Source organism: Lithobates pipiens, unplaced genomic scaffold, assembly GCF_037356315.1.
Source record: "Lithobates pipiens isolate NorthernLeopardFrog02 unplaced genomic scaffold, aLitPip1_a1.2 Scaffold_25, whole genome shotgun sequence".
Taxonomy (NCBI): Eukaryota; Metazoa; Chordata; class Amphibia; order Anura; family Ranidae; genus Lithobates; species Lithobates pipiens.
Window position 1 is genome coordinate 144,170,170 of NW_027507787.1, and position 12,416 is coordinate 144,182,585.

Below are 12,416 nucleotides of genomic sequence, written 5' to 3' on the forward strand. Positions count from 1 at the left end.
GCACCAGTAAACGCCAGTCTCCGGCATCCCCGTCCGAGGACACCTCCTCCACCAACCCTTGCCATTCCCGCCATACCCTTTCGTATGCTGACCAGGTAGTCCCACTCACGGACCGCCGTATCCATCCCGCGGCGATTCCAAGGGCAGCGCCCACATCCACTCTGGGCAAGGGAGTCCGTCCACCGCCGCTCCAGGCGCCAGTTCCCTGAACTTGTCCCACTGGAAACGAGACAGTGAGTCAGCCAAGGAATTATCCACCCCTGGGATGTGAACGGCATATATGAACACGTTTAAACGCAGGCACCGAAAGACTAAATGACGCAAAACTCGAATAACCGGGGGGGAAGACGCCGACATGCGATTTACCACCTGCACCACCCCCATGTTATCACAGTTAATTCGCAATTTCAAATCCCTGCACCTCTCCCCCCACAGCTCCAATGCGAGCACTATCGGGAAGAGTTCCAGTAACACCAAATTGCCCAGGAAACCTGCCTCCTTCCAGGAGCTCGGCCAAGGTGCCGCGCTCCATTCGCCCCGAAAAAACGCACCATAACCCGTTGACCTGGCCGCGTCGGTGACCAACTCCAGGTCGAAATTGCTCACCGGCCCGGCCATCCAGACTGCCCGGCCATTGTAAGAGGACAGGAAGTCATGCCACGCGCCCAAATCGTCCCTGTGTTCCTTCGTCAATCGAATGAAGTGCGTCGGTGCTTTTGCCCCGGCCGTCGCAGCCGACAGCCGTCGGCAAAACACCCTCCCCATAGGGATAATATGGCACGCAAAATTCAGTTTTCCAAGCAAGGACTGCAAGCTCTTCAACTGCACTTTCCGGCGACCCTGAACCTCCCGAATCTCCCTCTGCAGGCCCTCTAGTTTGTCCAATGGCAGCCTGCATTCCATGGCCTCCGAATCGATCACTATGCCCAAAAAGCTCAACACCTGCACAGGACCCTCCGTTTTTTCAGCCGCCAAAGGCACCCCAAAAATGCTCGCGATGTGCTGCAACGTGGAAAGAAGAATCGCACACACAGCCGAAGCCCGGGGGCCAATGCAGAGAAAATCGTTCAAATAATGAATGATCGATTTGAGGCCAGAGACATCCCTCACCACCCATTCCAAAAACGAGCTAAACTGTTCGAACACCGCACACGAAACGGAGCAGCCCATGGGCAAACACTTGTCCACGTAAAACTGCTCCCTCCAATGACAACCCAACAGTGGAAAACTGTCCGGGTGCACCGGAAGCAACCGGAACGCCGACTCGACGTCCGCCTTCGCCATAAGCGCCCCCCCGGCCGTACTTCCGCACCCACCGGACCGCCGCGTCAAATGACGTATAAGACACCGTGCAGAACTCCGGATCAATGAAGTCATTGACTGAACCCCCCTTCGGGAAGGACAAGTGGTGAATGAGCCGGAACTTGTTCGGCTCCTTCTTGGGGACAACCCCCAGTGGAGACACCACAAGACACCCCCAAGGTTTTTTCTCAAAAGGACCCCCCATGCGACCCAGCGCAACCTCCTTACCCAACTTGTCATCCACTACCGACAGATGCAGTAGGGCCGACTTGAGGTTCCGTGCCAACGGCGGCACCACCTGCAGGTCACAAGGAATCCGGAAACCCACTCGGAAACCCCCTGCCAGCAGACGCGCCGCCTCCCCGTCCGGATACTTATTTAGGAAAGGAAGCATCCTTTCCACCTTCACCGGCGTCCTCCCTCTTGTTAGAAGCATCTCCGGCGCGTTTTCCTTTCTTAAAGCACCGAGACAACGCGTGGGCCCCCTCGCAACCAGAAAATTCGTGCTTGAATCTGCAGGCATCCCTGAACTTGCACGCACCCTCGTTGAACTGCCAGCAAACTCCCCACTTCTTTCCGGCCGACAGTCCTGAGGAGGTTGTACCCCCGGCCCCCCCCTGAAAAAACGAAGGCGGGGCCCGGGCCGAGGACATCAGCCGCATCCAGAGGCTGATGTCCTTGTGATCCCACCGCAGTTCCTGACGCACCGCCTTTCGCTGCCGGAACTGTTCATCATACCGCAGCCACGCAACACCCCCGTACACCCTGTGGGCCTCTCCGATGGCGTCCATGTAGCAAGACAACGCCGAGCAGTGCTCGGGGTTCTTTTCCCCAATGACGCTCGCCAATATCGCGAATGCCTGCAACCAATTTGCAAACGTCCGCGGTATCAACCGGTAACGCCTCTTTTCCTCGTCATCCTTCTTGGTGTCATTAGGCTTGACCCGATCCAAATTGAACTTCTCTAACGGGAGCAGCGAGAATATCTCCACGTACTCACCTTTTGTAATCTTCTCCCGGACCTCCGGCTTCAGGTGCGCTCCAAGCGGGCCCTCGAAGCAGACGTACACCTCGCACCGTGCCGCATCCCAAATTCTGGCCACGTCCGACCGACCCGTCGCCACCTCCGCGACCTTGTCACCACTGGCCCCCCCACTCGATGCCGGCCCCTCCACCCCGGGTACCGCGGGTTCAACCACCGCCGCAGGCATGGCCGCGGCCGCCCCCGGAATCGCACCCGACCCCCACGGTGCCGCCAGAGCAGGCGTGCCCGGAGCCCCCCCAAACCTCTCCACCAATGCCCGCAGGCCGTCCAGAAGCCCCTGCAGCTGCGGTGCGGGCGCCGGCATAGCCGAGCCAGGCCCCACCCCCCGCTGCTCCCCCCCCACCGGCACCATCGGTGCCGGAGACCCCGTTGGCACCCCTTGAACCACCCCCAGCAACCCCTGCAAAGCATCAGTCAAAACATTATGCATGGACTTACCGGGCCGACCAGGAACAGCTCCCACAGCCGCACTGCCGCTCTCCACCGCCGGATCTGCCACCTCGTCTTCCGTGGACAGCTCTCCTTCTGACCGCTCCGCCACGTCCGCTTCTGCTTGCGAAGGGAGCCCCCTGGGCGATCTCCCCCCAGAGGCCGCATCACTCCGGCGGCTGGAAAGGTGTGTCTCCACAGGGTGCGCACTCTGAGACCGGCGGTGAGGACCGGACCTGGGGTGCCCCCCCGTACCGCCCTTCGCCTCCACGTGTCCCCCGCGGCTCCCCGCTTGGCCATCCGCCGGTCTGCGTCCCTTCCCCCCTGTCTCCAGCTTCCTCGCGACACTCCTGACGCCGTCTTCCGCCCCTGGCACCTCTTCCACCCGAACTCCGCTCGTGCTGGGGCCCCCCCCGAGCTCCCCCACGCGACTGGTTGCCGGGCTGCGAGACGGGGAACCAGCGCAGGTACTGCCTGTGGCCCCGCTCCCCGGGGCGGGCCGGCGGCGTGTCGACCGCCCTGAGCCCCGACACTCCTGTTGTCTCTTCTTCGCCGGGGGGACCGAGCCGTCCCTCCCCGGGCTCCGCCGGTCACGAGGTGGCCGAGGGGCGGGGCCTGGCGAAAATCGCACCGGCGGCCGAGACCGCCGGGCCCGCTGTACAGTCCCTCCGCCGCCCCCGCCTCAGCACTATCCCCCAGCAGCTCCTGCACCTGCCTGGTCAGCCATTCCGGTCCCCTCACTGCTGCCTGCGCCCTCAATCTCGCCAGCGCCGCCTCGATCGCCGCCATTTTGAGTGTGGAGGAGCAGTGAGAAAAGCTGCCTCCTCCTGTGAACTCTCCACGTGTACTGGCCCAGTCTAAGCTCCGCCCCCTTTTTATATGGCTCCGCCCCCTCGCTTCTCTCAGTTAATTCCAAACTCCCTTGCTTCTGTTGGCTCCTAGGCACCAGGTCATGCCCGCCCCTCATTACCCCTCCCCTTGGGGGTCGGATCATTCCGTGGCTCCCTTTCTTTAAAGTTGTGAATGTGACTTTCACCACACATTAACTGGCAGTGGCTTAATCACTGCCATTTACAACACATGCATCTGGATGTGCCACCTGCAGTGAATGTCAGACTACCTGCTTTACAAATATACTTCTAGTGTCCGTACGCTAAACTGAGAAATAACTGACAGCAATCCTTAGCACACCATACACTATCCATCATAAAGCAATCCTATCACCTGCAAAGTCCATAGGGAGTTGTTTAATTGGTGTCTGGCATATTGTCCTGGTGCCACTCAGGCTTCAATTAGGGCAGGATGTTCTTTTTACAACCTTCAGTGCCTTTTGCAGATAGGTGCTGCAGTGAAACATTGACCCACAGCACCCCTCACTCCAGGTAAGAATAATAGACATGTCTTGTCCATCTAGAAAGTGGATAAAGTGGAAGTCCAGTCATATACTAACAATACTTAAACCCGCTCCCACCCCCATTTAGCCATTGCCGGTGATCTCCCCTCTTCACTGAAACTGACCTCTGGAAAGATCACATGACCAGACCAGAGCACCCTCAGAATAGGTAAATATAGATATCTTAGCTTTACAGGGTAGTTAGAATAGGTTTAGACTGGGGGTGAGAGCAGGTTTAAGTACAGTTAGTATTTGAGTGGACTTCTACTTTAAGTCAGGAAGTAGTACTTACTATCAGGGAGCTGTGTGGCATGTGGTCAATGGTAAGTACAATTTACATTTCTATTCCTAATGACTTTGTGATAATAGCATGGTATTTTATTTAGTATTGTAGATAGATTCGTTTAGGGGGCAGCAACTTATTGATCGCGGTCTACATGTTGACCATGGGCAGGTGACAGGTAGACCACCAACAGATTCCTGCGCCGCCGATCCCGCCTTCTAGGTGCCAGTCCTTTTCTCTCCACCCAGCCTCCAGCCTCCTCTGTCATGCCATCTATGTCCTGTTCTTTCTCTCTCCCTCTAGCCCCCTCCACTCCTGTCATCAGTGAATAGTGGAGACCAGGAGATGGCACAGCTCAGGATGGAGGGTGGGTGGAGGAGCTGGCCAAATTAAGTTTTTATGTTAAACCACAGGAGATTGGTTGCTAGGACACAGGGCGGTCTTAAGCAACCAATCACAGCTTGCTAATATGAGAAGTCACTCTGCCCGCTCCCGCTGCTGCCCTCTGTTCAGAAATGTGCTGCTTCCCGGACTCTGCTGTCTACACAGGTGGGGCACTACTATGGGAGGGAAGGGGGCCGGGGTTACTGCTATAGGGGAAAGGGGGGCAGAGGACACCACTGTGTGTGTGTGTGTGGGTGGGGTGATTTGAAGGGGGCAGAGGACACTGTTATGGGCAGAGTCACCCCCATAGCAGTGTCCTCTACCACCCTTCACATCACCCCCCACCCCCCTGAACCCTGCATTCTGAGCCTAACGCGCACCTTAACCTAGCATTCTGAGCCTAATGCACTCCTGATCCCTGCATTCTGAACATAGCACACTCCTGAACCCTGCATGCTGAGCACAACGCACTCCTGAACACTGCATCCTGAGTGCAACGCACTCCTAAACCCTGCATTCTGAGAGAATTGCACTCCTGATCCTTGCATTCTGAGCACAAAACACTCCTGATCCCTGCATTCTCTGCATAATGCACTCCGAAACCCTGCACTCTCTTGTAATACTTATTTTATTTTTGTTCTGAGTAAAAATATTTTATCTAGAAAAGAAATTCCCTGCCTATAGTCTCCTGAGATGTAAATCTGGCCCTGCCTGCAAATCACAGCAGACAGTGCGTGCACTACTTTAAAAAAGGCACTGTGCCAAACTGCATGATAGTGCAAAACCATGCGATCTTGTGTCCACAAATACACTGATTTTGCAATCTATGTTTGAGGTTAACAATGTATTATCACCCACAGTAGATCACAAAGGCAGTGCGTTTTGAACATGGTGTAGGAAACACACAGAACATGCCTTTCTGGCACCGTGTTCTGGTGTGAACCGTCCCTAACAATAGGACACTGTGCCCGGTGAGCTTTGACTTCATCAGTGTTGTTCAAGTAGATCTCCATCTCTCAAAGGTTACCTAACCCTGAATTCGTTTATTTAATTTTCTCACAGCAGCAGTAGCCTTGTCCAGATTATAAAGGACTCTCTTTTACTGTACAATTAATGTCTTACAATCCCTCTTATAAAATATATATGTGTTATAATAAACCATGTTCTTCAATGAGACACCCACCTTTCACCATAGCCACCAATCACTGTGGCACAATGGCACACTTTTTTCAGACCACCGGAAACTGTTCCTTCCATGGGTCAGCTGATTGTGTTTGCCCTCTGGGCCAAATGTCCAAGTCCTCCCCTGGTCTATTACCTTCTCTGTTTGCTTTGTTAAGATAGAAGTTTAATTTTCTTACATTTTGCCTTTTCTGGTTCCTCTTCACCTTCACTATCTAATAAAATGCTAATACACTTTTTAAATACAACCTTTGTGTATTCAATACACACCTTATTTGAACCTAATGATGTCATCAATGGGTCTCTGTGCTTTTCTATGCAATGTGGGCAGACCAAGGCTGGTAGAAGGGGCCAACAGGGTGCTGTCCAAATGTCTTCCTGAAATCATCACAGCAGCACTTTGCCTCATTACTCCTCTCAAGAGTCCTCAGCCCTAATACAAGTTGTGGGCTGACTCTTTGGAAGGTTTAAGTAAATATCTGATTTCCCTGATTGGATACATACCAATCTGAAGGACTGGGCATTCCTAAGAAGGCTGTGTTTTTGCTTGAAAACTGTACCCATTTAGTGTTTAAATGAATAGAGGTGTGTATCTATCACAGGGTGGTGTCTGTGGATACACTAAAAAAATTAATCAAATGCCACGTCCTGGTTATCACTTTACAGATATAAACACTTTTTAGGAAATAGGGAATTGGGGATAAAAAACAAAAAATGCAAATAAGAGAACCTTCACATAAAAGACCTCAAAAGAAAAAATGTGGGTTCAATTGGACTTTTTAGGCATAAAAGGAGTTGTAGAGACAACCGATATATTCAAGAGAAATTATCTCTATTTATTATCAAAACAGATTATGTATAAAATATAAACAATCAAAATTTAAAATACAAACAAAAAAGTTTTTTCCCCTTATAAAGGCACATTTAAGTCCTAATTGATATCCTATCAAAGATAGTATAATCCACTTAAAATTTCCAAAAAGGAAAAAAGAAATACACATTTATATAAATATAAAGTAGAGGATATCAGGTATACAGTCGAAACTTAAATATGTTCTGGTGCTCTACATGTTTCGCGTTTATTGAGTAAGGCCCCTTTCACACTGACGTCCCGTTCAGGCCCGCCTGTCAGTTTTTCAGGCGGACCTGAACGGGTGCTCCATAGAGCTCTATGGAGCGTCGGATGTCAGCGGTGACATGTCCGCTGACATCCGACCCGCTCCGATCCGAAAAAGTGTAACGGAGGAAAAAGCTATTTTTCCATCCATCTGCGGATCGGATCGGGTGACGACGGGCACTGCGGTCCGTCGTCATCCGATCTCCCATAGGGGAGAGCGGCGCTGTGACAGGTCCGTCCTTGCGCAGTGTGCAGAGACAGACCTGTCATCTCCCTGCTCAGCGGGGATCGGCGGAGTGATCCCCGCTGAGCAAGCGGATATCCACGGGGCAGATCAGAACTGATCCGCCCCGTGTGAAAGGACCCTAACGCTTCTTCAGGAGCTGATAACAGTATTCTATATTGTAAGGAGAAAACAAAAGGAAAAGATATATGTATATATATGCAATACTAAAAGACAAAAACATAAATTATATATATCTAGGTAAACATTACATATTTCGTTCTGCCACCTGTCAAAATGCTAAGGTGTTTCATAGGGTTGGAGGGAGAGGGAAAGAGGGGGAAAAAAAAAAAAACCCACACGTAATGGGAGGAACACAGTGTGGGAACGGATATAACATTCTTATTTTGTTTCTTCTATTGTTCGTATGCAATTACTTACATTCCTTCGTTAGTGTGTCCCAGGCGGGGAAACCAAGCCACAGAAAAAAGCAGGAAGGTTGACGAAGTTTCAAAAGGTAATTTTTTCCAAAAGAAGGTAAAAATTAAAAAATAAATAAAAATGTAGGTTTAAAGTTGGTGGGATCACTTCACATTGTGCTGAGCCCTAGGGCTTCAAACATACGATTTTGGTAGGTATTAGTATATGTGGGTGGCCGAGAGGCGTATGGTGGTAGATACTCTAGGTATCCCCTGAACTGTGTGGAAAAGCATAGTAAAAATGTTTTAGAATTTGATATTGGAAAAATCCAAGTGAAGAATTGTATATAAAGTGAAACGGGATTACACTTATTTGGTCAAGTGAAACGTTAATTATTTAAACATAACCAAGAGGGAGGAAAGGGAGAGCTTAGGTGGAGCATATATAAAAGTAATCAGAAGTAAAGATACCAGCACAAATCGGACATTCAGTGAAACTATAGAACACTTTTTTTGGGAACCAGTGACATTAATACTGTGATCAGTGCTAAAAATTATGCACTATCATTGTGCTAATGACACTGGCAGGGAAGGGGTTAACCTCAGGGGGCGATCAAGGGGTGAAATGTGTTCCTGGGAGTGCTTACTAACTGTGAGTGGGCTTTGACATGGGGAAGACAGAGATCCGTGTTCCTGCTTAGCAGAAACACAGGATCTCCATCTTCCCCTCTGACAGCCTGCCGTTCTGCCTCTCTCGGGAACGACTGCGGGGTCCCGGCAAACATTGGGTCCTTCTGACCCTTTGATTGGCTCTTGCTGTGTCCATCGCAGTGGGTGTGGGTCGCTAGCCAGCATCCCAGACCCGGAAAAGGAAATTACATATAGGTATTTATATGTATCTATATATATATATATATATATATATATATATATATATAGGTACGTGGGGCAGTCCAAAAGCAGTTAAAAGATCCAGAAATCCATGGCTATGAAAAGCTCACAGTGTGCAGTGAAATCAGTGTAAGTAGAGGAGAGAGCATGTACAACTGTGCAAGAGTGAAAGTAAGGCTGAAGTTCCGCTTTAAAGATTCCACAAAAAACTATCACTTTCCTGAGATGTGCAGCACAGGGCAGTCAGCTGACATACAATGGACTTGCGTAATCCTTTTATATAAATCATTAGCTGTTTCTGGTCAAGTTATGTTTATACTGAAGCTGCGAACAGGTTGAGCAGACACCATGCAGAGCATAGTCATTATTTCTATTGCACTTATTTACTTCCAAGCAACACTCAATGCTGCAAGTAAGTGTTAATCTGTATGCTTTTCTAATGTTTTAATAGTTCATTGATGTAAGAAATGATCTGTAAAATACAAATGAAATGTGTATTTACTATCTTGCATTTGTATTCTGAATAGTCTAAAAGATTAAATGTAATCTTTAATTTAAGATTAAAGATGAAAGATTTAAGATTAAAGTGGGAGTCTGCCGGGAGTTCCGCCGTTTTTTTTTTTTTTTTAAAGTCAGCAGCTACAAATACTGCAGCTGCTGACTTTTAAAATAATGACACTTACCCGCCCAGCGCGTCTGTGTCTCTCGATCGTCTCTCGGGTGCTGCCGCCCCTATCTTGGGTATGGGAATCAGGAAGTGGAGCCTTTCGGCTTCATTTCCCGATTCCCTACTGCGCATGTGCGATTCGCGCTGCGCAATAAGGATGGTCCCCGCTGTCTCTGGGATCCATGTGTTTACCAGCAGGCAGCGGGGGACTTTCGGAAAGGGGCGTAGATTCTGCGGAAAGGGGCGTATCTTCTGCAGAATCTACGCCGGAAGTGGGTGCAGATACCTGTACTGTACAGGTACCTGCACCCCCTCCCCCCTGAAAGGTGCCAATTGTGGCACCGGAGGGGGGAGGATTCCAATGAGCGGAAGGTCCACTTTAGGGTGGACCTCCGCTTTAAGTCTAAAAGAAAAAGATTACTTTTACAACAGACAAACATTTATCAAGGCAGCGCTACTTACACAAACAGATTTGTGCTATCCCGGGTATGTTAACATAGTTGCAACTATTATTCTGTGGACTTTACTCTTATATGTGTTCTATCTTAACATACCTGGGATAGCTGGAATCTGTGTATGTAGCGCTGCCTTGATAAATGTTTTTTGTTGTGAACTGAATCTGCTTGCCATCGGCAGGCATATGTGGTTGCAGCTTCAGCCTCAAATGGGATATTTTTGTGTGTGTGTGCGAGCGCGTGCGTGTGCATGCGTTTGTGTGCGCGTTCGTGTGTCAGACTTTCATCTAACCCATAAGTGGTGAATTTGTTGGAGAGGGTCAGTTTGTCTTTCAAGTAACTGATGATGATGATGATGACGACGACGTCCAAAGCTTTTACACTACATAGAAGGTAATATACCAAAACGTGCGGATTGTTCCCGATTGGTGTGCTATTACTTTGAGGAACGTTTTGCCGAATGGTTCACGAAATATCGTCGTTTTTTTAAATTTGTCCCATATGAATTTATGGCGAAATGTTCAAAACTAGAGTGGGAGGTGACAAAAGTTGACAACCCCATGATCAGCCAAAACATTATGACCCCCACCCCCCCAGTTACTCCGCCAACTCCAGTAGGTGGAGGCAACAACACTTCACACAATTTCCCCAGAAATTGTAGCTTTTCTAGTTACTATTATACTTTTAAAAGAAGTTCTTATTTTACAAATTAGTGTACTTAGTATTAAAGTGTTACTAAACCCACAACATTAAAATCAGCCTGTATATGCAGTAAAGCATGCTTGTTATACTCACTGTGGAACCTAAGGGGTTAATTTTCTGCCTTGTGTTAAAAAAAGGCTATTTGATCATGTCTTCTCTGATCCTCCCCTTCTTTTACTGTCCCCAATCCATCTGCTGCTAGTATAGAACCTCGGAGGCATTCTGCACATGCTCAGTATAGTGTGTATTGCGAAAGAGGTTTTTGTTTTGTTTTTGTTTTTTGGGGAGTGTGCATGTGATCAGCACTGTCTAGACAGAGGGTCAGGGGTCCTGCAGCTTCATAGAACAGTCAGAGGAGAATGAAAAATCCTTCTACAAGCTTTAACCAGGCACTGATGGAAGTCATAAAACTGCTATATGCTGTTGATGAGAGAAAAGGCATTTCGACGTTTATTTACTAAAATAATTGTATGTTCTGCATACCGTGGGAGACCAGATATAGTGAATGCAGGGTCCTGGGTTTTGTAACACTTTAAAGAGGATGTAAACCCTGATGGGTTTACTTCCTCTTTTTTTCCCTGCAAAGGTAAAGCATAATGGACTACTATGCATCGCATAGTAGCTCATTATGTGTCACTTACCTGACACAGGAGCCAGCGAAGTCGCCGCTGTCCCCTGTAGTCCGCCGCATCCATGTTGCTTGTGGCGTCTCGCAGCTCCGACGAATCACAGCGGCGCAACCGCGATGACGTCACTCCCGCGCATGCGCACGGGAGTCGCGCCTCGCAGCTCCGCCGCTGTCATACAGCGAAGCCGCGATGACGTCACTCCCGCGCATGCGCACGGGAGTCGACAAATTTGGCAAATCCATTCTTGGATTTGCCGCATTTAGTGCGCATGCGCGCCGCTGTCTACGGCGCATGCGCCGTAGACAGCGGTGCCCATTTTCGGGCAAATATCTCCTAAACCATATAGGTTTAGGAGATATTGCTTGGACCTACAGGTAAGCCTTAATTTAGGCTTACCTATAGGTCCAAGTTGTTTGGAAGGGTTTACTTCCTCTTTAAGATGAACAGACATGACAACACAATTTAATGAAATTGTATGTAGCAAGGTCTCTGGCCTCCTTCAGTCTAATGAGAACTTTAGATAGCTGACATCCTTCTGTATGTCGTGGGTTGTAAGGTATAGTGGGTGCAAGGTGGACAAAGTTATTGGGTGCCAGACACTACTTGGATATAAAAGAGGTTTTATTTCTCTTAACTAGGGATGGCCGAACAGTTCGCCCGGCGGTCATTTCGTGGCGAATTTCGGCTGTTCGCCATCCGCCCGATCGGCGGACTATTGCCGCCGTTCGCCCGGCGGACTTCCGTGTTTACTGTGTAAAAGAACTTTGACCTATGATGACACATTCATCATGGGGTACAGGACAGCCAATTGAGACATTACAGCACATGGACACTTGGACATTCCCCCTAACTTATAAATAGACCCGATCCGGCGGCCATTTTACATCCTTTCTTCTGTCACTATAGGGAGAGGTTGCTGTGTGGAGCAGGGAGAGATTGCAGTGACCCAAATCGCTAGCTATTTGGCCCACAAAAGTTCTTTTCAGGACTGGTATAGGTGTTAGGTGTAGCTCAGGATATAGGTTTGAGGCACTGCTGTGCTACTGATTGTTGCAGCAGCCTGTCTCTTGTCAGTGTAGAGAAAGGGACAGGACGCTGTGTGCTGCAGGGACAGTCAGTTTAATCATTAGCTGTTACTATTAGGTCCACAAAAGTGCTATTCAAGTTATTGTTCCAGCAGCCTCTGTTTTGTCAGTTTAAATAGGGACAGGCAGGAAGCTGTGTGTGAGGCAGTGAGGGACAGTCTGTTTAATCAGTAGCTGTTACTATTAGGTCCACAAAGATTCTTTTCAGGA

General features: G+C 49.3%; 1 protein-coding gene across 9 annotated transcripts in view; it reads left to right on the top strand.

Annotated features, from left to right (window-relative positions):
• The first annotated feature begins 8,922 nt into the window (after positions 1-8,922).
• Positions 8,923-12,416, top strand: part of LOC143930540 (uncharacterized) — a 103,536-nt gene continuing 100,042 nt past the window's right edge. For 8 of the 9 annotated variants that reach the window (XM_077454913.1, XM_077454914.1, XM_077454917.1 and 5 more), the window contains exon 1: positions 8,926-9,080. In XM_077454913.1, coding sequence (XP_077311039.1) covers positions 9,017-9,080 — 64 coding nt within the window. In that variant the 5' untranslated portion in view covers positions 8,926-9,016. Of the gene's footprint in view, positions 9,081-12,416 lie in introns of all 9 variants that reach the window. The other variant, XM_077454921.1, reaches the window with a different exon arrangement.